We start from the raw sequence: 26,117 nt of genomic DNA on the forward strand, positions 1-26,117 counted from the left end.
AAGTGTTACGGATTTTTAGTCCTTCCATGATGTTAGAGCCAGGACGAACAACTAGGTAAAAGGACAGGGTATCCATTTCTCCCTCCCTTGAGGAAGAAAAACATACAGTAGAGCTAGTCCCAGATGACAGGTTCACTTTGGAGCTGCCAATATTACAGTGGAATTTGGATCTTGAAACACATGTGAATTTCATTACTTCTTCCTATCTCTGTAATGTACTAGCCAACTATTTGGTTCCAAATGTTCCACCACTGCGAGCAAAGCCAAAGTTTGCAGTCTATGTCTGCCTCTGGGATACAGGTCAGTTTATGCTAGAATTCTAGTAAATCCTGCAGTTCTTATATATTTCTGGTAATTATGAAGCACTGAAAGTACATCTATCTTGGCATGTTTTGGTATGTGCAGACTGGGGAGAAGGCGTGTTTTAATCAGCTATAGCAATGCAATACCAGTGGAGGAGTGATGTCAATGTACTATCAATAAATAGTAACTCATGAGAGTTATGTTTAGCAGGTCTGTGTAATCAGACTTGCCATATACCTCTATTTATTTGCTCATAATTAATAATGACATAATTACCAAAAGCTGTATGAATTTCAGAGTTGTTTCATAATTCTTTAAACTTCATTTCCCTCTTCCATTGATATTCACTGTTTTGGTTTGGTTGTTTTCAGGTCATTGGTGCGAGCAGATGCAATATCATGCTGTTCTGAAGGCAGGAGGTTACACAGCGGTATTTAGTTGGCTCTATGTTTTCTCCATAGCTATATCGTGTTTTGGATGCCATGAATAAAAAAAAAATGTAGTTTTCTAAGATTGACTGCAGCACAGTGCACTATTTTGCAGTTCTTTTAAAGAAAATAGGAATCCCAAACACATGTAGCTTTATTTATTGAAACGGGGGCTGGGGGATGAGAGGACAGAACAAACCAAAAAACAATAACAGCAACAAAACACAAAAAAAGAAGAAAAAAAATCCGGATCTCACCGACAGTTAAGGTGTCTGTACATCTGGAAAGATTTGCTTAGATTTGTTTCTCCTTAATCATAGAGAGTCATTAAAGTGACTTTCGTCTAAAGTGAAACAGACTGAAATTTTCAGGGGAGAGTTTGTGTCTGTTTTGCCTGTCTGGGAGGTACCTAGTGCCTGGTGGGACATGGATAAATACATCAATATTTTAATAGGCAAGTCAATGGCAAGTTTGCTTGATAACCTCAGATTTCTTGTCCCTGAGGCTGCCAGCCTGTCAACACTTGCATGTACCCATCCACTGCTCATCCAGCCTTTCCTCCCTCTGCCTGCACCAGGACATGGCACAGGGGCTGGGCCCCTGGGTATGTGCAGAGATCTCCAGGTCAGAGCCACTGGTAAATGCACCCCCTTTAAATTTAGCTTTGAAGTTTAGTAGAAGTTATCTGCTGATGGAGTAGAGCAGTAACAGGACTCTGCAAGGGAAAAGATGGGCTAAATGGATATCAGTCACATGCTGAGGTCCTGTCTCCATTCTCATTCAGTCTTTAGTCATGCAAACTCCTCTTGACTTTGCTTGCTGGCTGCCACAGTAAGATTTATATGGATGGGAGTATCCCACCTCGCACTTGGCGTCAGGGGATAAAATGGCATCAGGGAGAATATAATGTGATGTGAAAAGACCTCGTTAAAAAAACCATTACCCAACTGAAGGGAAATAACAGGGAGTGATAACTGTGCTTCCATAAGCCTCTAGTTGTCCTTGCTCTTCCCTGAGATAGCTTATCAAATTATCCATGAATCACAGTATCACAGAAACATTAGGGTTGAAAGGGACCTCTGGAGATCACCTAGTCCAACCTCCCTGCCAAGGCAGGGCCACCTAGAGCAGGCTTGCCTCTGCAAGATCATACTGATGATTCTGAAAGATACATTCCAGTCTGTTTTGAGGAAACATCTGTACATTGAGGAAACATCTGAAACATCTGAGGAAACAATCTGCAGAATTTTCCATTCCAATTTGCTTTCATTCCCTGAATAGTATGTAATGAAATTGTTCAATATACTCAACTACTTCATAGGATGGAAGTACAAAGATTTGAATACACCATCAGACAAGTGTTGCACAAATGTATTGCTAATTTAGTTAAAGTTTTATTAATAAAATTGAAAAACTAACCTATAGATTTCTGTCTTACTAACATGGTTGCATATAAGTAAATGAGCTTTGCTGTAGTGCCTAGGTAGTAGTACTAAACCATGTGCTATTTTGGTATCCATGGCTGAAGACAGAATATAAACAAATTAGAGAAAATCTATAGAAAATACTCAAGAATTACAAGGCAAGCTCTATCAAGATATATATATATATATATGAGGAAAAACATACAAGAGTTCAGTGGGATATGATCAAAATCTATAAATATCTCGAAGGTGATATAAATGATGGATGACAACCATTTGGCTGCTAAAGACAGCAAGACGAGACAGAATGTCTTGAAGCTAAAAAAGGGAGTTTCAGAAGAAATAAAGTCTGATGGTGAGAGCAGTTGGTAAAACAGACTCTTCAAGGAGATGACCGAGACGTCCTCCCCTTCGCACACAAATTAGTGTCATATTAGTGAAAACATGGCCTTACAAAATGGAGGGTCAGAGGCATAAGACCCCTTCTTACCTTGATAAACTAAAGATAACACTATGTTCTCCCATGAAATTAAGTTTATAAAGCTGGGGTTCAGGAAGTCCTGTTGTCCAGACACTTCAGTGAAAGTTGCTGTTTGCTGTCTGAAGAATACTTAAGATGGTAGAGTGGCATCAGATTCAATAGGTAATAGGGTGTCATGTAAGAGATACAGGCTTCAGAGCAGATGTAGGCACAGATCTCTATGCTACTTTGGATTTGCATAGGGCGGGTTGTTTTCTAGAGCACTCTGCAAAGAAACTAGTATGAAGAACCCTAAACTACAACTGGGATTCATGGTGGGTACAATAAGAGTAACTACAAACAAACAGCATGGATGGGCGTCTTCTAGATGTACTGGAAAGATAAAATTATTTACAGTAAAATGGATAAAGTACTAAAGGAGTTGTGGGAAAAAATGGCTATGAGGATCTTATGACTTATGAGAGTATTTTTGAAGGCTTTCTTGGTTTTCCTGTTTCAAACAACTTTATCAAAGGGCCTGACTTCCATGCTGGACCAAGGCCACTGTGTACAATTTTACTAACCACATCAGGAACCAATGTTTCTGATATGCTGTTCTCATTTATTAAGATTTGGGTTTAGTAAATACCTGCAAAATTTTAATGAGTCTCATTTTTCTATTGCTTTTATTTGAGTGTGTTCAGATTTCTGCCAGACACCCTCCCCATAGAAATCAGTCAGTTCTCCAAGGAGGCACGGCTTGAATAGGTAGGACCCTGCAGCTACAGCTTCAGAAAGGATGAACCAGTATGGGGTGCTGGGCTCTGCCTGAAGCACCTGGGAGAAGAAGTCGGGGCCGAGAGCCAGGAGTGCCTTGAGCAGCAAGCTTGTTTGCAGCAGTGAGAGCCATTGCTGCCTGGTGATTTCTTGGGTAAATGGGATCAAGGTGTTGCTTGTCTTAACAAAATAAACAGAGGAGGCAGGCAGAAATGTAGAAATGTGTGCAGACCACCTCTTAGACTCAGCTTCAGAGCAAATCCTAGATGTGCAGTGGTTGTACATCCCCTCTGGTATAAGGATTCCTGCAGCCTCCTTCCCATTTGGTCATGAAGCTCATCACAGTGCCTCTCCCTCGGGACAGCTGAGCCTCTGAAGAATGTGGTATGATGGCATTTTTCATTGCTAACTAGATCTTTTCTGAGACCTAGGATCAGGGAGCAGTTTTCCTACAACCTAGTAATATCATGTTTCTCTGCTCTAGTTTGTTTGTCAAATGCCTAAGTATTTTTGGCCAGAATTTGGTCCTTTGTGGCTCTGTTTCTCTTTTGAGGCCATTTAAGTGTGTTTCTTGTGTTCGTCTTCCATATTGATGCAATAATTTTCCCCTTTTATAAGACCTGAATATGATATACCGTTTTCCATCCCCAAAGCTTTTTGTAAAAGAAGGTGGGAGTAGCACTGGAGTCATTTTACAGACTGAAAACTTATCAGTCTGATCCAAGGACAAGTGCTAAGCTGAGCAGAGCAGACACAGTGCAGGCCTTTCCCACCCAGTTATTCTGCCTCCAGAACTGCAGATCTCCCTCTAAAATGAGCTCTTCCTTTCACAGGTGCTATTAGAACAAAATTGTTAGTGTTTCTGCATTGCTTAGAAAACATGTGCTACTGCATAAATGCTAATTAATAAATACTATAGTTCGAGTTGACAGATTAGGAGTGCGAAGTCAGCAAACAGTGGCACTGAGCAGGCATGCTCTGTGTGCAGGAAGTTTAATGTTGCACATGCACAGCTTGATCTGTCAGCCAGTCTTCATTCAGAAAAGTATTGCTAATTAGGCCTGTTTCCCTTAATATTCTTCTTGCTCTGTTTCTGAAAGATATAAACATGGATAAGGGGGAATGAATTTCTGGAGCTAATAAAAAATAATAGCACAGCAAATAGTCCCTCAGAAACTATTAGGCTTGGAATAGTTCTCCTTGGAGACATCTTAAATGTAAAATTATACCATGTCCTTTTAAATAATATTAGCCTTTCTGCAGTGATCTTCATCCAGCTCGAGTAATTTGACATCAGAAAAGGAACCAAATTAAAACAGATGCTTGGCACGAATAGGGCTTATTTTTAGAAGCAAATATTACTGAAATGGAAACCTGTACACTTTCCAGCAGCACAGAACTTCAGAACTCTCTCTCTGTGACACTTTCATTGGAATTAATATTGCAGACAAAACTGTCAGGTTAAAGTCTCTATGTCCTTTCTTCTGAGGAGATGCAAATCCCACTTATTGTCAGTTCCACCAGTGGAACTTACCATAGATGTAATATAGACATAATGTCTACATAGGACACAAAATCAATTCTCCCTTTGCTTATCCCTCCCCTCACAGAAAAGGGAAGGATTTTTACAGGGAAATATACTCATCACACTTCAAAAATGTGATTTACCCATGCTTACACTCCAAACAGGCTTTTGAAAAGATTTCCAAGTATGTAAAAGAAAATAAAGCAGCTTTAAAAGTGTATAAAGCTCTCTTCCTCCTCCATGCTTTTTCCATAAAGATATCATAAGGCCCTTGGTGTCTGGTCCAAAGGAGCCCTATGTTGCGCTGCCCAAACACGCTGGCAGCTTCAGCTATAGTTCTTTAAGGTATTGCAGTGCCCTCGTGTCTGCCCTGACCTGCTGCTGGACTTCCTGTTGCTGTAACTAGATCAGCAGATTAGGACTGTAAAAGTGGCTCAGCTGCCCCAGTTCACACTCAGGTGTCTCAGTTTCACCTGCCAGGTAAGGTCACCTGGGGCAGTTGAAGACGAGGCAGACACTGGAGCTATGCTTTATGGCCTCACAGCATGACCCACCAAAGCTCCTTAGTCAAAGCCCCACAACCTACTTTTTATCACAGAATCACAGAATGGCTTGGGTTGGAAGGGACCTCAGAGATCATCTAGTTCCAACCCCCCTTCTACTAGACCAGGTTGCTCAAAGCCCCATCCAACCTGGCCTTGAACACTGCCAGGGATGAGGCAAGCACTGTTTCTCTGGGCAACTTCTGCCAGTCATCATGTTCCTTGTAGTGAAGATTCTTTTCCTATGTCTAATCTAATTGTCTCTCCCCTGTCAGTTTAAAGCCATTCACCCTTGTCCTATCACTACATACTCTTGTAAAAAGTTTCTCTCCAGATTTCCCGTAAGCCCCCTTTAGGTGTTGGAAGACTGTTGTATGGTCTCCCTGGAGCCTTGTCTTCTCCAGGCTGAACAAGCCCAGCCTCTTAGCCTGTTGTGCCTGTGCTGCAGGTGTATGTTTAATGCTTCCTGTGATTCTTGTTGTGGAGTAAGCCCCTAAAGTAAAACAGAATTTTTGCTTCAGTGTGTGGCAGTGGCACATACCACAGTATAAAGGGTCAAGCCACAGTGCCAGCATTAGCTACACTGAGCTTTCCCCGGGAAGGGAGATGGCTACCACTGCCCATTTCAACTGATGTGATTAGACAGAGCTTTTTCATCCTGTTTCACTTAAGGGGAAAAATCAAGTCAGAGCCAAGCAAATGTTTTAATGCAGTCTTGTTTGTTCATTAAAGATGTACAAAGTCCTTTCTCCCCAGCATAAGAAGACCCAACAACAGACAGCAGTTTCCTCACTGCTAGCTCCAGCTTAGCCTGGCCAGAGCCCCATCCTTTCTCCTCAGCCCTCTATCACTACTCTTCCCATCAGTGCATCTAATATTTCTTTTCTGTCTTCTTTCTCACTCTGTTGCTTTTCTCTCACCTATTGTTTTAAGCTGTTCATTTTCCAGATAGCAAAGGCAGTTAAATTTTCACCTCCTACCTCTTGCCTTTTTCCAATCTCACAACCGCAGTGATGGATATCTCCATGTGAGAAACACATTTCTCCTCCTTGTGCAAGGTCATCCAGGTTAATTTCAGATGTCTGAAAAAGAAATTTGTATTATTAACAGGGCTAATTCTGCAAAAGCAGATTAGGGAGTGCTCACGCATACAGTTTATTTGGCAGGGCTGTGAAGGCTGTGAGTCCCAGCTGGTGGGTGGTATCAGACACCTGAGGACTGTAACATCTGCTGATGGCATAACTAGATCCGGAAGAAGAAACTTATCTACAGAGTTGGAGGCGTGCAAATGCCTTCACAAAACTGCAACAAGCAAATATTAATATATACTATCTATATAGCTGCTGAATCAATTTCAGCAAGGCTTTGCCTAAGCAAAACTGTACTGATCCTCTCTTTTATACTCATCAGTTCACTCTGGCAAAGCTGAAGGGGTTGAAAACCCATTAGTAAGGGAGAACTGGGTGATTTTTTTTCCATGCAATAGACTTGCAGAAGGACTTGTAAAAACTGGACAGATGTTTTAATTAGGAGTTTGAAAATGCTCTCTCCTCATCTTTTCCTCCTTGATAAAGAGTTCAGTATTGTTCTTTGGTGGAGCTCGACTCATTTTAAAATACCATGAGGTTCTTACCCTAAATTCCGCTGAAGAAAATGCACATTTTCTTTCATAGAATCATAGAATAGTTAGGGTTGGAAAGGACCTTAAGATCATCTAGTTCCAACCCCCCTGCCATGGGCAGGGACACCTCACACTAAACCATCCCACACAAGGCTCTGCCCAACCTGGCCTTGAACACCGCCAGGGATGGAGCATTCACAACTTCTCTGGGCAACCCATTCCAGTGCCTCACCACCATCACAGTAAAGAACTTCCTCCTTATATCCAATCTAAACTTCCCCTGTTTAAGTTTTAACCCGTTACCCCTTGTCCTGTCACTACAGTCCCTAATGAAAAGTCCCTCCCCAGCATCCCCAAAGGCCCCCTTCAGATACTGGAAGGCTGCTATGAGGTCTCCATGCAGCCTTCTCTTCTCCAGGCTGAACAGCCCCAACTTCCTCAGCCTATCTTCATAAGGGAGGTGCTCCTGTCCCCTGATCATCCTCGTGGCCTCCTCTGGACTTGTTCCAACAGTTCCATGTCCTTTTTACGTTGAGGACACCAGAACTGCACACAATACTCCAGGTGAGGTCTCACAAGAGCAGAGTAGAGGGGCAGGATCACCTCCTTCGACCTGCTGGTCACGCTCCTTTTGATGCAGCCCAGGATACGGTTGGCTTTCTGGGCTGCGAGCGCACACTGCAGCCGGCTCATGTTCATTTTCTCATCGACCAGCACCCCCAAGTCCTTCTCTGCAGGGCCGCTCTGAATCTCTTCTCTGCCCAATCTGTAGCTGTGCCTGGGATTGCTCCGACCCAGGTGTAGGACCTTGCACTTGTCATGGTTGAACTTCATAAGGTTAACATCAGCCCACCTCACAAGCGTGTCAAGGTCCCTCTGGATGGCATCCCTTCCCTCCAGCGTATCAACTGAACCACACAGCTTGGTGTCATCAGCAAACTTGCTGAGGGCGCACTCAATCCCACTGTCCATGTCACCGACAAAGATGTTGAACAAGACCGGTCCCAACACCGATCCCTGAGGGACACCACTCGTTACTGGTCTCCAGCCAGATATTGAGCCAAAGGACTGCACAAAGGACACTATTGTATGTGCTGAGCCTATTTGACTCTGGAATTGTTTCATCTACTGTTTGATACAGATGAGTTTCTAAGCAATTCTTGGGTATCCAATACCTAGAGAAAAGTCTGTTGTATGGCTCCATTTCTTACTTTTCTGAAGGACAATACAAGACCCCTGTGTTCTATAGCCCTTCTCTGCCAAAGTACAACAGAGTTCTTATTACATTTTCAGTTAAGGTTTTTATATAGTATGATGTCTTTCCTAGTTAGTGTTCTTCACTACTCATATACGAACAGAGAAGTAGCATCATTACATAATACTCAAAACCTCAGGACTAGTAGTAAAGTATGTACTGCAGCCAGTCTGAATTGGAGAGATTTCTACGTAGGTTGCAGCAGCCACCTCCTTTGCTGCTTTATCTGTCTTGGGCCAAGTGTAAGTCACAAGCATACTGAAGAGAGGCACTGTCAGGGTGACAGTCTCTCACTGTGGAGGAAACAAATTGTTCTAGTTTGTCCAACCAGCCTGCTCAGGTACTGAGAGGAATTTGGCAGTTCCCTTCACAGCTCTGACAATGATTTGTTGTATGGTTTGTGGCAGCTTGTCCATTTAAGAACTGTATCACAGCTTGTGCGCACATTAAAGCAAAAAGCATGCATATTTAGCAGGACTGTCTTGCGATTCATATTTATATAGCATACTGTGTATTAGAAGCATTCCATATCAGCTACTTCTGTTGCTACTAAATCAGTAGCAGACTGCTTCAGGTTATTTATTTCGAGGTTTGTGTCAATAGCTGAGGCTATTTTTGGTTTAGATTTCTTTGCAGGCCATAGGTACACATTTACAGTCCCGCATTATTAAAAGTTGCTTAAAATTTTCCACAGCTCTGGATATTTCCTTTCACGGGAAAATGCAACAGGAAAAGAATCTAGAATATATTGCTTGCTACAGTACTACAGTGATAGTAGTACTTCATGCAGTGGTAGCAATACTTGCTGCAGTAAATTCTGCAGGTTTATACAAAAGGAAGTAGATCCTAACAGGTGCACAGATGTGTAATTCCATTAACTTGGCAAGAGCTATATTAAATTAGCCAAGGAAGTGGCCCTCTGGATCTTTTTATATGCTAGAGTAATTGGTTGAGTGGGACACATTCAGTCACTGTGGTTGTATTTATGAGGAGTCATTCCATCAGGGTTTCATTGGCTTTTTGAGAATGTCTCGACTAAAGTAGAAAAATACATTATTCTATGGAGAAATTGCTAGTAGCAATTTTTTCCCCACTTACCTGTTTTTGAGGTTTTTCCTTCATTTATTCAAATGTGGACAACAGCCATCTATCTGCATCAGCTCCCGGTTGAACTTTCACTTGTCACGCTGCTATTAATTCAGAACCAAATCACTAATAAGGCTTCAGATGCATACTTCAACTATGAGCAACTACCAACCATCATTATCACTGCGAATGCATGCTAGTCATGATGACTATGAAACTTATAATACATATTCAAGTATGCGTTGTTATAACTGATGCATAAAATTCTAGACATCTACTTAAATGTTTATCACCATAATTAAGCCATTACAAAATGCATGCAAAAGCAGCCATTTATCTTCATTTAAAAAAAGAGAGATTTTTAAAAGCTCATTTCCTTGCAAACAGCATTGTTTTAAATCCGTGCTCTGTGCCTACTTCTTAAACAGAGCTAACTGTATTTAAGGTTGGAAGCCTTCAAATGAAAGCCAGTAATGGAATTGTAATTTTCCGAAAATGCCACCTATTCCTCTTCAGTAAACCTATTATTAAAAGTACTGCTGCTGTTTTCTAGTAACTGTGCCAAAATATTGTGCTCCTAATGAGTTTCTAGGAGAATGAGCCTTTTCCCATTCCCTGTGCAGTTGCACTTGAAATTTCAAACTACGGAGATCTCCCTTGGGTTATTTTCTAGCTATTTATTGTTTCATATTTATCATTTATTTCTGTAAAGTGAGAAACAGTAATCAGTGCTCTCAGCTGGGTAAGTGGTCAAAGCTCTTTGACTGACATCCCAAATACATGTAATAGGAGCATTGATGAGAAGTCCATGCTATTCTAACATCAGGCTTTCCATGCAGGGATGCTCCCTAAGCAGCAGGTGTCCTGTTTTCCTGATACCTGCTGCTATGAAGCCAAAAAGTTTTCATGTCTCACTATACTCTCTGATAAGGCAAAAGATGCTGCATACAGAAAAGTGATATATAGAACAAATTTCTTTCTAGTTTAGGAATGGGCAGAGTTTAGTTATATGGCCAAATGCAATCTCTGGCCACTCTCCTGTTCATTACAACAGCATGGCCCAAAACCCAAGTGATTACCAATAGTTTCACTCAGCTGTCCCCTCAGTAAATTTATATATATTTTCATTTCTGACAAACCCACCTGATAAGTAATATCTATTAATTTATCAACAGATATACAAGTATAAGCCAATATTATGAACGTATCTAATTTTTATGTCAGAGGTCATTTTAAACTATTATGATTTTAAAACTCTTCGGGTCATTTTATTTCTGAATTACACTTCTTGTCACTGCCATTATTTATGGGCAAACAAAGCTATAGGCATCAAAAAAGAGGGTCTACGCCTCCAGAATCTAAACTAATTATTGCTCCATCTGGCTTTGGCACATAGTCAGCATGGCTCTCATTTGCACAGGGTTTGAGCTGCCCTCGTCTAGAATAATGATTAATAGAGGAGTTTTAAATATTAATTTGCTTAAACTGTAGAAATTGCTTGGTTTGTGCTTAGTGCTGCTAGCCAGTATCTTACTACACTGTGCTTCATTTATTCCAGATAATTGATAAGAGCAAGAGAGACCCCTCTGAAGAAATTGAGATCCTCTTGCGATATGGACAGCATCCAAACATCATTACTCTTAAAGATGTGAGTAGTCTTTGAGGACTTCAGTGTTAAACAATTTTCAACTTATGATCAGGCTCATCTACTAAACCATGTCTGGACAATTCTTCAGATGAAGGTGAAAGCTAAAACCAGACCCACTGAAACCAAGGAAATAAAGGTGACTTAACAAATTACCAGATAGCAGTTGGAAAGACTGGTCAGGTTATACATTCTCCAGTTGCTGTCTAACCAACAGTAAATAAACCCGAAGGGGTACAGTGCCAGAGAACAACAAAACATGTTTGGTTTGCAGCACTTTCTGGAAGTGAGGTCTCCCTTGTTGGGTGTTTTGGAGCGAGCTGCTGAGCACACACAGTGGTGCTACTGGGCAGGGAATGCTCTTTCACAAGCAGCAGCTGTTCCCATGCAGCCTGTGGTATCTGCTTTGTTGGGAAGAGGAGAGCTCACAGAGTCACTAGGGTTTCTCCTGGTAGTGTTTTAATGCCAGGGAGTATTTACCTTCTACTCAAGCAGCCTGAGCAGACATGAAGGTATCTTTCTCCAGTATTTCATATAAAGAATGGCCTTTGCTATGCTTGTATACAGTAATGACCTTTAGTCAGAGATTCAGAGATGTTTTACTTTGCCTGCAGTCTCACCTAGGACTGTCCACACTGTGTCATACCCAGAGTTTACAGATCAAAAATCCTGCTGGTGTCAGTGGTCAGTATCTTAGGGTTCAGACCTTGGAAAAGTGTATAAAAAATTTCTAATCACATGCCCTCACGAAAGTCTCACCTAATTCTGAAGTATTAGAGAGTATCTTAAAATAGGAGCAAAAAAAAAAGGCTTCACATTCCTTTCTAAACGCATTGATGATTATAACAGCTCCTATTATTGCAGTCCAGATAAAGGATTATGACATGAAAAAGGTTATCTTCCAATTTAGACAGAAAATGCCTCCTGCCCTTCGCAATTGCCATTGAAGGTAAATACATCTTGTGGCTGATATCAACAATGTATTCACCAGAACTGCAAATATAAGCTATATAATATGATTGGAAGCAGGTCTTGGCCAGCAGTACAATACAGTTCATTTAGCTGATCATGAGTCAAATGGAAATATTGATATTTGAAATGGTAAATGTTACTCTGCAGAAGTGGAAAGAGAGAGCACTACTGAGAAGGAGGCTTGGGTGAGAGCCAGTAGAAATTTCAGGCTGTGTGAAGTGATGCTGCTTTTAGCAGCTTAGTCTTCTCCACTGATATGGTAGCGGATCAAGAAAGCTACATTTCTGTGTGGACCAACCAGCAAGTTGCTCCAGACATGAGAAAAAAGTGGTAATTAAGCCATCTTCTAAAGCTGACTCTTGTGTTGTTAAGTATAATAAGCACATTTCCCACACATTAGCTGACATTTTCTTCTTGCAACATCTTACAAAGGCAAGCCAATGCTGTGATTAAAGGACCAACCTCTACCAAGTTAATGGGTCCGAAACATATTTATTCCATTACTCTTCCAGGTCTATGATGATGGGAAATATGTGTACCTGGTGATGGAGCTGATGCGGGGAGGTGAGCTCCTGGACCGCATTCTTCGGCAGAAGTGTTTCTCAGAGCGGGAAGCCAGCGCTGTGCTGTGCACCATCACCAAGACTGTGGACTACCTGCACTCTCAGGGTGTATGAATTGTTTTTTCGGCTATACACATCAACCTTCCTAAAATACAACTTTTAGAAAAAGCAAATAGCTGTTATTTTGCTACTCTGAAATGTAAAAAAGTTGGGTTTTTTTTAATAAGAAAAATTAATCTTTCTCCATGGTTATAATTACATCTGCTTTGTGAAATAGGGTGATATGCTTTTTAGCCATTTTACAACTGAACTGCAGTATGTTGAAGTAGTATTTTCATTCCCAAACTACACTGCTTTTCAAGTTCATGTACCTTTTTGAGATGTACTTGTTTACTTTTTATCACAGTCATTATGGCAGTACCTGATCTTTTAACAGAATTCAAATAGGGTAGCTGCATCAGCCGATAGGTAGAAAATCAAGTGCTCAGTCTCCAAATGAAGTGGCAGTTTGAGCAGCTGATGAGAAAGAATCCCGACATGCTGTTACAGAGCTGGCTTTTGAAATCTAAGCTCTCTATGGCAGTTTGAAAGTCTCTCCTTTTCCGCTTTTCAGGGGCAAGTAGTTTGGATGACTAGTCAAATATTTGCTGCTTTTTCCATTTCTTGGACTTGATGACCTTAAAGGTCTTTTCCAACCTAGTTAGTTCTATGATTCTATGGTTAAAAGAAGTGCATTTTGTGCTTGGGCTTCTATGTTTTCATTATAGTTTTTCAGTCTTGCCGTAACAAATAAAGGTTTCTTTCCCACCAGTGATATTCAGCATGTCTGGTAAAACATGCAGCTACTTGAAGATGTGTGCCTATAGGAAGAACTTTTGTAAACTTACTTTGAAAGGAGGAAAAAAAGAATCCCTCCCTTCCCGTGTGAGCCTCTCGCATGCACAGTCACAAGGAGACCCTTACACACTAACCTCCTGTGACAGGATTTCTTCTTTGCCTTTCAGCTGAATATTTAAGGCCCTCAGGTCCCAGGAGTCTTTTACTCCAAGGTGTTTGTACTGCAGCGTCTTCTGACCATCCTCCAGAAGGTGGATCCCCCTGAGAGCAGCAGTCTCTGTCTTGATACACCAGCAGAGGCTGTCAAACATGTTCCTTCTGATTTTAACAGGCTTTAACCTTTTTATTTTCCCTTTGTTTTTCTCCAAAACTTAAATATTTTTGGCATGAGCTCTTGGCCTACCTCAGCCAGCAGACCAGAAATGGCAGCCAAGCCTGGATGCTCCCTGACCTCCTCTCCTCACTTGTTCCTCACTGCTTTCTTGTTAAGGTGGTGCACCGAGATCTCAAGCCAAGTAACATCCTCTACATGGATGAGTCAGGAAACCCAGACTCCATCAGGATCTGTGACTTCGGGTTTGCCAAGCAACTGAGAGCAGAGAACGGGCTGCTCATGACTCCCTGCTACACGGCCAACTTTGTTGCCCCTGAGGTAGGATTGCATTTCAAAGCCATGAGTAATGAGTGTGTCCTAGGAAGCAGTCTTTCCTCCCTTTCTCCCTTTTCCTCACTGCCTTTACAAGAGGAGCAAGGCAGAAACCAGACACTTGCACAGTCTCTATTACCATAACTTTCCAATCCCTGCCCTTGTCAGGGAAGTTGTTTTGTTCCTGACAGAAGCTGGTGTCTGTCTGTGTCTCTGTGACTGACGTACAAAATGCATCGGCTCATTACAGTGATAAATACCCTTTCTTCTCCAGCTGCTTCTGCTCAGCCTGCTTCCCCTCCGGTGCACTGCATCAGAATGGGACAGGGCTTAAGCAGAAAATCGTAATGTCAGGAATAAGACTCAGAAGAAAAATCCTTACCACACTGGAGTCAGTGGCAGCTTTATTGTTGGGTTTATTGAGCTAAAGAAACATCTCTCCTCTTGGGCTTTCCTGGTACTAGTTCCCCCTGCTATGGGGAATGTAGGAAAGGGCTGCTTTCCTGATTTTACGGACGGGGAAAAGGGGGAAGACCAAACAGTTCGCCCCAAGCACGGGCTGAGGTGGCTCTGCATCGCTGGCGAGTGCTGTTCCCTTCACGCAGTGCCACAGGACTGGGTTTGGGACCCACAGCTGTTTGTATGGTTTGGGCTCTGTTGTATTTGACCTTTGGGACGTTCATAGCTGCTTCCTTCCGATGAAGGAGAAAGAGATTAATTTCCTGGGTAACTCTCCATTTCTTGGAGTGATGCTTATCATCAGTTTTGGTATCTGCAATACACAACTTCAAAAGTGTGTCTTCTGCTTGCTATATTTGTTATGAGAAAAAACACAAAACTATTGCCTTTCAATACTTCATCTGTCCTCTGCTGTCAAATACCACTGTCTCTCAGTTGGCATCATTCAGCTATCTTTTCTTCCCCATAACTCTCCTCCATCCAATGTTCATCTGGTACATAACTGAGAAGAGAAAAATGAGATGATCCTTCGTAAAACATCCTTTTGTGATACCAAAAGTTACAGGACTCGCAGCCTTCCAGCATCAGAAGGAGAATTTATTAAATTGAGACCGTTGCCAGGGCAGTATAAATTCAAAGCAGACTTTTTTCAGAAGAAAAACTCTTCTATTGCCAAGACAGATTGGTTTGTGTTTTATTGCTGTTTGGTTGGGTTCTCATTTTAGAAACTGGAATGAGCTGCTTAAAATTTATCAAAATATGTTAGAAAAGTTTGATGGCACCGCAGCAGTTCAATTTCTAGACCAAAAAAAAAAAAAAAAAAAAAAAAAGAAAGTAATGTTTGCAAGATTTAAAGCACTTGGATTTTCTCCAAGATACAATGCCCTTAAAATAGGTGTAGCTGTTTTTAGTGATGGGCTATTCTGTATAGTGTCTGTAGCCACAAACATTGACAGCACAATGCAGTTTCAGGTAAGACTTCCGATTTGAACTGAAAGCAGAAAGCACACTCCTAGACATTTGTGATGAATAAGACAGGTCCTGCTAATTCAGGAAACGTTGGAGATTAATTGAAACATCACCAGAACTGGCAGGGAGCTTACATACAGCCTGAAGTGCTTTCACATTTTACCTGTGGTACAACGCTGCCCTCCAGCCTGGGCTTGACTTTGAGGATCCCTGTCTGAGCCCAGACATTATAATGTCTGCCATATGCCCGTGAAACCGGACAAGGCATCAGAAAATCAGCTGAGCCCGTGACACAAGAGGACAGTGGCAGAGGGAGGAGGACCTGTTTGCCCTCTTGGATCTCCCTTTATTTTGGAAGCATTGCATTTGTGTGTTAGAGGAGAAGAGCAAAGACGAAGGCTGCCCGGGAGAAAGGCGCATGCTGCCACCTAGTGCGAGCCCTGCCCGGTGCAGGGAAGAAGCAGCTGGCCTGGGACAAAGGGGTGACGCAGGCTGCTCTTTCCCTACTGATGCAGCAGGGTCCTTCGGGATAAAGTAAAAACATTTCATCCTGCAGTTTTCCTCCAAAATCCCGGAAAAACGACTGGTTTGGCATTTGAAATTAAGACATTCTTTATTTGCTTTCATACCCATACACATCCCTGCTTGCCTCACAACTAAGATAAGCCTGGCTTTGTAACATTGTCAGTCCAAAAAAAATCAAAGCTTTATAGAAATAAAACAGGGCTGGACGAATATCTGAGCTGTTATCAGAATTGGAGGAACCCAGGGGAAGTTTCTTCTTAATCACCACAAGGCGCCTGCCATGTGCAGCGCTTAGAACCAGCTCATGCTTGTACTTCACATCCCACCAAATTCTCAAGGTGACCTAAAGCCCTTCAGTGGTGGTAAATTCTTCAGCATCCATTACAGCAGGGCAGCACTGCATCTTTTGCAAAGCTCTTTCCCTGACTGATTTATTTCTAAGACACATGCCTGTTACTGTTTGATAATATCTGCCACCCCTAGGTCAAACACTAATCTTCTTTGGCAAAGGTTCCCCACACTTGCTCCTGCCAGCTCAGTGTTCTCACTTTAACCACAGTTGCACAGAGCATTTTCAAATAGCACTGACACTAACTGACAGCTCTCACTGGGTCCTGTTTATTTCCATGAGGTGAAGTTGCTGGCGATAAAAAGTAATTGCCAGCAAAGCTTTCCCTAGACCCTGGCACATAGTGAGTGTCCCTGTTATGGAGCAGCTTTCTTGCAAACTGAACGATAGCATGCAGTGACACCTGCCCATTATTCTAGGACTGTAGAACCACTTGCTTAATAGCCTGCTCCACTAAATATCATCACTGCACCTTTCTTCTGTCATTTGCCTTGGACGTGGTTGTCCTTGATTACCAGGGGAAGACAATGAATGGCAATGAAAGTGTAACTGTTCAAAGAAGCCATGAGAATGGCCACACCAAAAGATAAGCGCTGGGTATTCAGTCTCACAAGCAAAGCAAAAAGCAACTGAACTTGTCAAATAGCAAATACGCTTTCCCCATAAAAAAATAACATTGAGGGGGAAATAATGGAAGAACTAAAGAAGTGGAAACAAACAGAACAGCCAGTAATCATAGATATGATGTGCAGGGGAGAGATGCAGAAGCAGGACTTTACCAGCTTTATTAATGCACAGGAGAAAATGCGGATTCTTCTGCATGGTTTTTTTTCCAGTAGCAAACGTTCACTCAGCAGCATGCCTGGCAGGTGGCTGTTCTGCCACTCATCCTTTGCAAAATCTGTCGAGGCAACACTCTCTGAAACTGTTTTATCCTAGAAGCGCTTGTTCTTTTCTGTGATAGACTTCAGATACCTGAAAGTACTCCTGGGTAATAAGGCTGCAGGTCAGAGAAAAGCTTGCTGAATTTATACAGTCCTCTTCCCTGTGCTTTGCAAAAATTAATGTATCTACTGATGCACCAGAAGGAAACAGGACTCTCCTCTGCCAGAACTGAATGAACAGAGGGGTAGTTTGCTTTTAAGAGCAAGTGAAAGATCCGGAGGTGATCCTTGAGTTTTTCTGAGCCAAACAGAAACAAAGTTTTTCTCCTACTCTCAGGAATGCTGCCTCAGTGGTGACTTCACTTTTGCTTGGACATGTTCTGACTCAAATAGGTATTTCTTCTAACATGAACCAGCATAAATGAAATCTAGAATTTACCCTTACTGCTATAACTCACCATCCTCCACCAATACTGAACCTGCTGGTCAGATCTCCGCCAACTACCATGGGTCTTGTTTTCCCCATAGGAAAAAAGGATCAAGTTCTAGCCCGTTATCTGTTAAATCCAGCCAAAATGTGGCCACTTTTCTTAATGCAGCAGAAAAATAAGATTAAGCCTTTTAGCTTTCCTTATAGTTGTCATGCATCTTTATTAGTCTGACATTAGATATGGTTAGTGTGCATCCATTTGTTGTACCAAATCCAAACTAAGCTTAGACATACTTATCACTGTCACTCAGCCCTATGCTTGTGGCATCTACAGTGTTCTTGGCAACCTTTATGTTTGAGGGATACATTTCAAAGTATTAATAAGCTTTTGTTAAGAAACACTGTAAAACACTGAAATGTTGTTCTGCTTTGCTGTGTATTAGATGGTCAAAGAGGCTCCCAGAGCTTCCAACAGACTGCACTCATCTCCCTTTACTGTGGAGGTGGTAGATGTGCTAGGCTTGAACACTAAAGAGCACATTCCAGCTGGGGCTTCACCTTGCTCGACACCACTACTGAACATTTTGATCCTGAGGCAGCCACCCGTTCAAGCCAGATACGCGGCTAAGCCCTGGAAATGCCAGCAGATACAATCACTAATCAGTGCTGTTTGAAGATCAGAAGCTGAAAATTCAGGAATGCAGATTAACCTTTTTTCACTTCTCTGCTTCCTTCGCACAGGTCCTCAAACGCCAAGGTTATGATGCAGCCTGTGACATATGGAGCTTGGGGATCCTACTGTATACCATGTTGGCAGGGTGAGTGGAGAGGTTTTCCTAGAGCTGCAGTCTCCTGTGGGCTCAGCACTTCAGCACTGATTAAACCAGAAAGGAGCAACAGACAGAGACAGCCAACTGTCTGGCCTCCTTTGGGAAATGTGTTCAGTTGTATGAGGCAAGAAAATAGATGCCAAGACTTAGAATAAGTTTCTCCAGAACGCATAGATATCTTTGACACTTTGCAAGTTGTTTAGGTTTTTAACAGCCTGTACCATAAGTGTGCAGGAGACCTAAACTCCTAAAAGGCTCATTCACCACTTAAACAGTGTGAAACTTTACACTATGGGAGGAGCATAGGAGTATGGAAAACCGTATCGTGTTCACCTTATTCATAAGAAGATGCCCATTCATTTCTGTTGATACATGTGTTCTTCTACTGTTTTTATTATTGACATATCTGAGCACCTTTAAAGGTTAAAAAAAAAACCCAACAAACACAAACCCAAACATCTTTTTCAGATGCTGTTTGAAAAATAAGCTGCAGAAAGTACAGAAAGCAAATGAACAGACAGGAAAGAAGAGCAACAGGCAGCAGGAATGTTTGCAGGGTACTTAGCAAAAAGACCCCTACCAACAATACCAGTGTGTTCACTAAAGTTAAATATTGACACAGGAAAACCTAGAGAAAGAGGCATGCTGAAATAAGCAGTGAAGGATAGGCATAAGATGTGCTGGGGTGAATGGGAAACACAGTGTGCAAACCCACTCTAGAGTTATCAGGACCCTGAATTTCATTCCTCAGGGTATGGTACGTGTGTATTTGTTGTACCTAAATGCAGCTTGAAACCTTTCAGTGACTTCTCACAGCTCTCTAATCTGCTTCCTGATCATTCTGCTGGGGGAAAAAGCTTGGATTCACTCCTAGATTTATTTCCTAGAAAACAAAGAGCTGGATCCTACCTTTCTGTAACTCATGTCTCTTGCCTCATAGATTATAGAAAAGGTGCCAGGAGTTTCTATCACATCTATTTTGTTCCTAACTACAAATGTGTTCACCATTAGCTGAAACACCTTGTGACCTTCAGGGACAGTCTCACAGTCTGCTGGGACTCCCAAAAACCTGTTTTCATTTGGCTAATGCTATGGATTTGCAATGATACACAACCAGAATCAGTAAAATAAAATCAGTGCATTATCCACAGTCATGCTTGCTTAGCTGAATATGTTCAAAATGTTTCTTTTTTTAAATGTGAAAAAAAATCCCAAACAAAACAAATATACCTGAATTGGAAATTTAAATTGCACTACTTAGTGGATATTAAATTTGATGACAGGTGCCATTAACTTGTATTTCACTTTTTTCAGCACTTAGAAAATACAAATAATGGAAACAGTTGAGAAGTGCTGACTTTTTAGATACCACCACTTGTTCTTCCTCACCGGAGGAAAGTTAGTAGGAAATTACTATTATTTGCATCCAGGATTTTATTCTGCCATTATCACTATGAGCAAAGAGGGTTCAGACAGCCAGGACTAGAGCACAAGCCTGGGATCCTGTTAATGGAGGTAATGACAGACCTCAAGAGTTCTAGCCGATCCTTAACTCTTAGCGCATCCCTCCTGATAGTTGTAGACTGGAATAATATTTTATTATAATTTAGTATTTTATTATTTTTATCCTTTCTTGCCGTTATCAAGGTACTTCTGTTGGCAATAAAGTGGAGTTAAAACAATTAGAGAGGCAAAAACCTGTGTATTTTTTAAAAGAATAGTTAATTCCTAAAAAATGAGAACAGAACAAAAATTTAAAACCAATTAAGGAATCGGTCTTTTCATCTGCAGAGCAACTTATTACGAGGAACCACTGGACTGTGTAGAGTGAAAGCAGAGATCTATGGTCCACTGTGGAGCCAAATTACTATTGTAATTAGTGGCAAGTTAGCACTAGATTCTAAAAATCATATACTTGCAAATTGCACTGCATTTTTTTCTCTTTGTTTTTTTTTTAATAGGTTCACTCCTTTTGCAAATGGACCAGATGACACCCCAGAGGAGATTCTGGCCAGGATTGGCAGTGGCAAATATGCACTTACAGGAGGAAACTGGGATTCAGTATCTGACACTGCAAAGGTCAGTGAACTCCTTCTCAGATTACTTTCTTGTTCTCTGAAACGGGCTTGTAGTCTGCAGTTGCAGCAAACATCAGAGACAGATAGTCAGAAGGGTTATTTCTCAGTTCCTCATGGAATAAAAGCTTGCTTCTTTATGTTTCTACTACTCCACGTGAAATAGTGTGTCAGGAATTCTGATAGTTTATTTCATTAAACTAAAGCATAATACAGTGCCATCGGCTGTGAATGCTCTTGAGATTTAAATGGAACAGAAATCTTTTTTTGGTGCAACTGAACTTCTAAAAGAAGCACAGAGCTGTCAATGCCACAGATGTATGGTCTATATTTGAATCACCTTTTTGCCCCTCAAAGCTAGCAAGAAATAAGTAAGCAGTTTACAAACTAGCATTTTTAACTCCTGTATAGTGTAGGCTGCCCATCTATCAAAAAGCATGGGAACCCCAGGAGATATCTGGTGCTGAGACTTCTGAGCACGAAGCTGTGCACTAGTCTGTGAGACAGGTAGATGGGCAGGAAAGCTGACAAGCTTCCAGTTGCCTGGCATTAATCAGAAACTTTGACAGGAGTCCGAGATTCCTGCAAGAGATTTCAGTTCTAGCAACTGGTAGTATCCAATGGAAGAACATTGACATATCCCACGGCAAAACTGCAAGTAATCTTAGTAACATCTTAATCTTGCTCACAACTGTGAGCCTCACAGTATATTTTTTATCAGATGTCCAGTTTTGAAATGAAAACTTTCAGATGTGGTAGAACTGATCTCTTTGAAATTTAGCCACTTGAATGTTAGATTTCTGTTCTAAGCTTCTTCTATAAGCATGCTTTGGAGTCAGATCCCTCCAGATGGCATCCTCTCTACATGGGAAATTATCACCCCTATGAGGCCTCCAGCCATTAACACTCACTCAATAAGATGAATACCCCCCCATGTTGTCTTTTGACTGGTTTATCAGCTGAGAGTTGAACATTACATTTGAAAATTCTGAAGATAGGACGTTACACTTTAAAAATATCAAGCATATCTGAAGCGCGTCACTCTCTCCATTGGACGTGCTGGTGGTGACGCTGCCGCCAGGAAGATCCTAGTAAAACCTGAACTGCTGTTAATTACTTTTTTCACTTTTACTGTTTTCTCCCTTTTAAACCCAGGACATTGTGTCTAAGATGCTTCATGTAGACCCCCATCAGCGCCTCACAGCAGTCCAAGTCCTAAGACATCCATGGATAGTGAACAGGGAGTATCTGTCTCAAAATCAACTCAGCAGACAGGATGTTCACCTGGTGAAGGTACATCCTACACACATGCCTCTTCTTTCTTGAACAGTGAGCTGTCATCTGTGTATATATTCTAGAAAGTGATAGAGAAATTGGGAACATTATTTGCCTCAGAGGCCAAATTTAATGTGGCATTGTATTAATAGTAATGATTTGTGACCTGTCACCTGCTCACTGTTCTTAACTTCAAACTGCTTTGTAATGACATGCTGGCATTCTGTGCACGTACTGCTACCCACCACTTTGAATCAGAGACACTCCAGCTGTGTGCCAGCCTAAATGTTGTTATTGTTTCATGGAAATTGTCCATGCATGTCCATTCTTTCTAGGGACTTGTACAGGGGAAGAGAAGGCAAAACCACCAAAGAATGGAATTTCAACCCAGCATTTTCTTTCTCTTTTACAGGGTGCAATGGCAGCCACTTACTTTGCTTTAAACCGAGCACCTCAGGCACCAAGGCTGGAGCCTGTATTGTCCTCCAGTCTGGCTCAGCGGAGGGGCATGAAAAGACTTACCTCTACCAGGTTGTAGCAGTATCCCCAAGAGGCCTCTTTGAAAACCCACAGTTTATTATTTGAGAAGTTCATCTTTACTTGGCTAGCAGAACTTTTTGGACAACCTGCACATAAAATCGCCAGAACTAGCAGAAGCCCAGTGTAAGGCAAAAGTTCTCCTGTGCTCCATTGTTTCTTTTACATTCCAGCCAGGGTCCCAAGTTTAACAACTTCACAAAGATGTGCCAATTTTGCCAGTAGCTCTGTTCCTTGCTGAGATAAAGCCAAATAAAGTAGGTGTGCTCCATCCTTCCCGCCTTAGGAAACACTGTTTTTGAGTCCTTAAGATGTTCCATGAGAACACTGTTTTCATTTTGTTTCTCAAGAAAAGCACTTTTTGTTATGAAGAACGCAGTCAGGTTTGAATGTTTCCAGCTGTTCCAGCATGCGTCATGATGAAGTGACTTGGCTGGTCACCAGTTGACATTACTGATCTCCACTCACCCCAGGAAGAGTGAAGGCTGCAGAGACACATTAATTATACCTTACTTGAAGCAAGTTCTACACAACATGAAGGAGAGAGAGCTGTCGGTGGTGGAAATACCTTCTGATTTTAAGAAATCCTTTGCACTTTGCCCCTGCCCTCTCTGGAACGAAGACAGCACAGCTCAAGGAGCGCGTGCCAGCAGCCCTGACTTACACAGAGGTCTCCAAGAGCAGAAAACCTCTGAGAAACTTGGTCCTCTGAGGAAATTATTTGGTCTTGTGAGACTGTGGGAAAGCATTCATGTAAAACATTGTGAGTAGGAGCCTGTGGATCAGAGGAGAAAAAGGTGTCTGGTCTCAGCCAGCAAGTGGGAGGTCTGGGAGGACTGGGCGAAGGGGCTGGGGAACTGAGCAGAGGCAGGGAAAGGTGTGGGTGACTGAGGACAGTAGGCAAAAACCCCCGTGGCAGTGTGGTGAGGAGTACTGCCAAAGGGAACATCATGCTTGGGGGGCAAACTGTGACTCTAAAAGCAAGGGGCAGTCCCTCTCCAGCAGTTGGTACAGAAGAGGGTTGGTGGGCAGCTGGGCTGACAAGGGCTGGCTGGGTCATGCAGCCGTCCTTCCATGCCATCACCAAATCAGCTCTGGCAAGCCAGAGTGCCACCCCCCGGAGCATGTGAGGCCATTTCCAGTCACTGCTCTCTGCCCTCCCCTGGCTGCTTGCCTGAATCCACCTCCATCACCCAACATTTCATGTCCTTGCCTGGCTGTTCTCTAGCAGAGCTAAACTCCCTGTGATGTGTGTACAGAGTACCCACTTCTGAAGAGTCAAACTAACGCTATTACAAGCTTTAATAATAATAAATTATGAGGAGAAACTGGAGGATGCTCTGCTTTTATATTTATATAAATATGTAGATGTGTATTTATATATATATAAAACAAAAGTTCTGTACCCTAATACCTGGATTTTCCAGGTTCAGGGAAAGAAAACTTTGTTGAAATGCTCTCAGCAAAATGGACCTTTTTTGTCATTCCTTGGTTTCAAAGAAAGTGAGCAAGGGTTGTGGTGTCAGATGTGAACTATTTTTTTATTCTTTTTCTTACCCATCCTGGCTTATGGTGGTCAGAAGCTGACCAGGATTCTTCTTTGTACTGCTTTTGTTAGTTTTTATTTTCCAAGTAAATTTTGTCACCTCAGATGCTTTGTAGGAAAAGTGAATGTGCTGTGTTGGCTTCTTTTTCTCTTGTGATAGGAAAAAAGAAAAATGTGAACATGGAGCTTCATATGCTAGAGATGGGAAGTTTTCTTGTTGAATATGTATGTGTATATATATTCCGGTGTTGAACCGGAATTACCAGATCATTGCCTCAGAATGTCCAAAGGAACAAGGAGCTGCATTTGCTGTAGTAATATGCTTCCTGAAACCAGCTCTGTTCCAGTGTTGCCTGAAATTTGTTTGTTTGCATTAGTCTATTTTTAAATTTAAACTTATTCTTAATAATTTAAATTGATATTTAATGGTCAGGTTTATGTGCTGTGCACAAAGGACTGCTGCAAAGCAGCTCTCCTTGAAGCCCTTCTCTTTTCTAGAATAAACAATGCTGTGGAACTTCACGCAGTGGCTGAATTGGCTTGGACTGATGCGTGCGAACACACGCAGATGCGTGTCTGTGGTTATAGACACAGCAGCCCTTATTCTCTTCTCTGGCTAAGCTGTGCTCAGTATCAGCTTTTTGCTGCCTTTACACTTTTTCTCTTGTTAGAAGTTAAGTATCACATATTTCTGCTACCGGCACACCACGAGGCAAGTCCGCAGGCAGGGGATATACTGGCTGATGCAGAAACACTCAGGCCAGGCCCTGTTTGCCTGGAAGTGACTTCTATCCTGGAAGAAGGAAAGATGGGCAAAAGGATGCTAAGGGCAGCCTGGAGGGAGGGCTGTATTTTCTGGAATCCCATCTGATTTGTTTAAACAAAATGTTTTCTATGGCCCCATGTAATTGTACTGTCTGTGGGCAGAGTGAGTTTTGTAAATATTATGTACAGGTTTTGCCTCCCCCTGAGATTTCTTGGCCATTTTTCATTGCTTCAGTTTTCTTTCTCTTCCAAGTCACTGGAAACAGTCTAATTCCCTCTTACTATACTTGGTCTTAATTCTTTGAGCATTTTTTTTCACCTGAATATTATTGCAGGCCAAGCTTACAGGGTGTTGCTCTTCCCAAAGTTTAATGGTTTGAATCTCTTCCTGATTTAGTTCTTTCTAACCCATCAGCTGTTACCCCATTAACCACACAAGGTTTGGGCCATATACAAAATTATATGTGTTAATGCTCATTAATTACTTTGTAAGCCTATAAATTGCACATAATGGGGTTTTCTTATTAAAATTTTGTTGCCAGTGCATCCAGATGTATGCACATGTGTGTGTGCATGTAAATACATGCACAAAACAGTGCTGTCCCGGCTTGTCCAAGTGAGGACAGAAGCTTAATCAGTGTTTGAGGAGATACTCAGAAGAGTTTTATCTTCAGCATTCTTGAAAGCCTGTAATTGAAAGTGATATTGGTCACCCTGGGTGTGCATAGGTGGCTGTGGCCAGAAGCTTCCCTGTCCTGTCCAGCGTCCCCTCTGTCCTAGCTGTGTATTCCCAAACACCCCCAAGGCAGACTAGCCCCCCCTTCACAGGCTTGCCATGGGAGATGCTCTTCTGAGGGTTTCATGACCTACTTCAGTCAAGATGAACCCAATTAAATTATTTCCACATCAGTCTTGCTGATCCAGCTCATTTGGGACTGAAATACCAGAGCCTCCATCAGCAAATCCAATGGACAGTTGCTCCCAGCAGAGGGGAAGGAATATGCCATTGGCACTCATTATTTCAGACAGATAGCACCCACCACTTCCCCTGGCCCAGCTGGATCCAGGCAAAGATGCACGGCCATGGCCTAATTACTGCTGCAGCTGCTTTTATACCAGCATCTCCTTTCCAGACTCCTTGCTACAGTATAGCTCAGCAATAAGCATTTATTCTTTCTAGGAGAAAATAATAACTGAAAAAGGCTTAGCCTCTCTTTCTTTCTCTCTTTTTAGTCTTAAAGGTCTTCTACTAAATGTTATGTTTAATTCCTGAAAACCTAAAAGTCACTTTGAATTAGATCATACCACCTTGCAGGTTATTAGTCCACAAAGTGACCTAGTGCCTTAGGCTATTACAGATAGTATAGTTACATTTCTGAACCATAAAAG

General features: G+C 41.9%; 1 protein-coding gene and 1 long non-coding RNA gene across 4 annotated transcripts in view; one reads left to right on the top strand and one right to left on the bottom strand.

Moving 5' to 3' along the window:
- RPS6KA2 (ribosomal protein S6 kinase A2) overlaps window positions 1–24,485 on the top strand; it is a 304,348-nt gene extending 279,863 nt beyond the window's left edge. For all 3 annotated transcript variants that reach the window (XM_065680424.1, XM_065680426.1, XM_065680425.1), the window contains 7 exons: window positions 10,980–11,069; window positions 12,551–12,709; window positions 13,929–14,090; window positions 18,442–18,518; window positions 20,492–20,609; window positions 21,761–21,898; window positions 22,293–24,485. In XM_065680424.1, coding sequence (XP_065536496.1) covers window positions 10,980–11,069; window positions 12,551–12,709; window positions 13,929–14,090; window positions 18,442–18,518; window positions 20,492–20,609; window positions 21,761–21,898; window positions 22,293–22,418 — 870 coding nt within the window. In that variant the 3' untranslated portion in view covers window positions 22,419–24,485. The remainder of the gene's footprint in view (window positions 1–10,979; window positions 11,070–12,550; window positions 12,710–13,928; window positions 14,091–18,441; window positions 18,519–20,491; window positions 20,610–21,760; window positions 21,899–22,292) is intronic.
- On the bottom strand, window positions 1,916–22,987 carry LOC136015057 (uncharacterized). The gene is made up of 3 exons (XR_010613060.1): window positions 22,403–22,987; window positions 6,440–6,541; window positions 1,916–4,485 (listed from the first exon to the last, which is right to left on the bottom strand). It is a non-coding gene; the product is annotated as an uncharacterized LOC136015057 (long non-coding RNA).
- Window positions 24,486–26,117: the final 1,632 nt, after the last annotated feature.

This window comes from Lathamus discolor, chromosome 5 (genome assembly GCF_037157495.1).
Source record: "Lathamus discolor isolate bLatDis1 chromosome 5, bLatDis1.hap1, whole genome shotgun sequence".
Taxonomy (NCBI): Eukaryota; Metazoa; Chordata; class Aves; order Psittaciformes; family Psittacidae; genus Lathamus; species Lathamus discolor.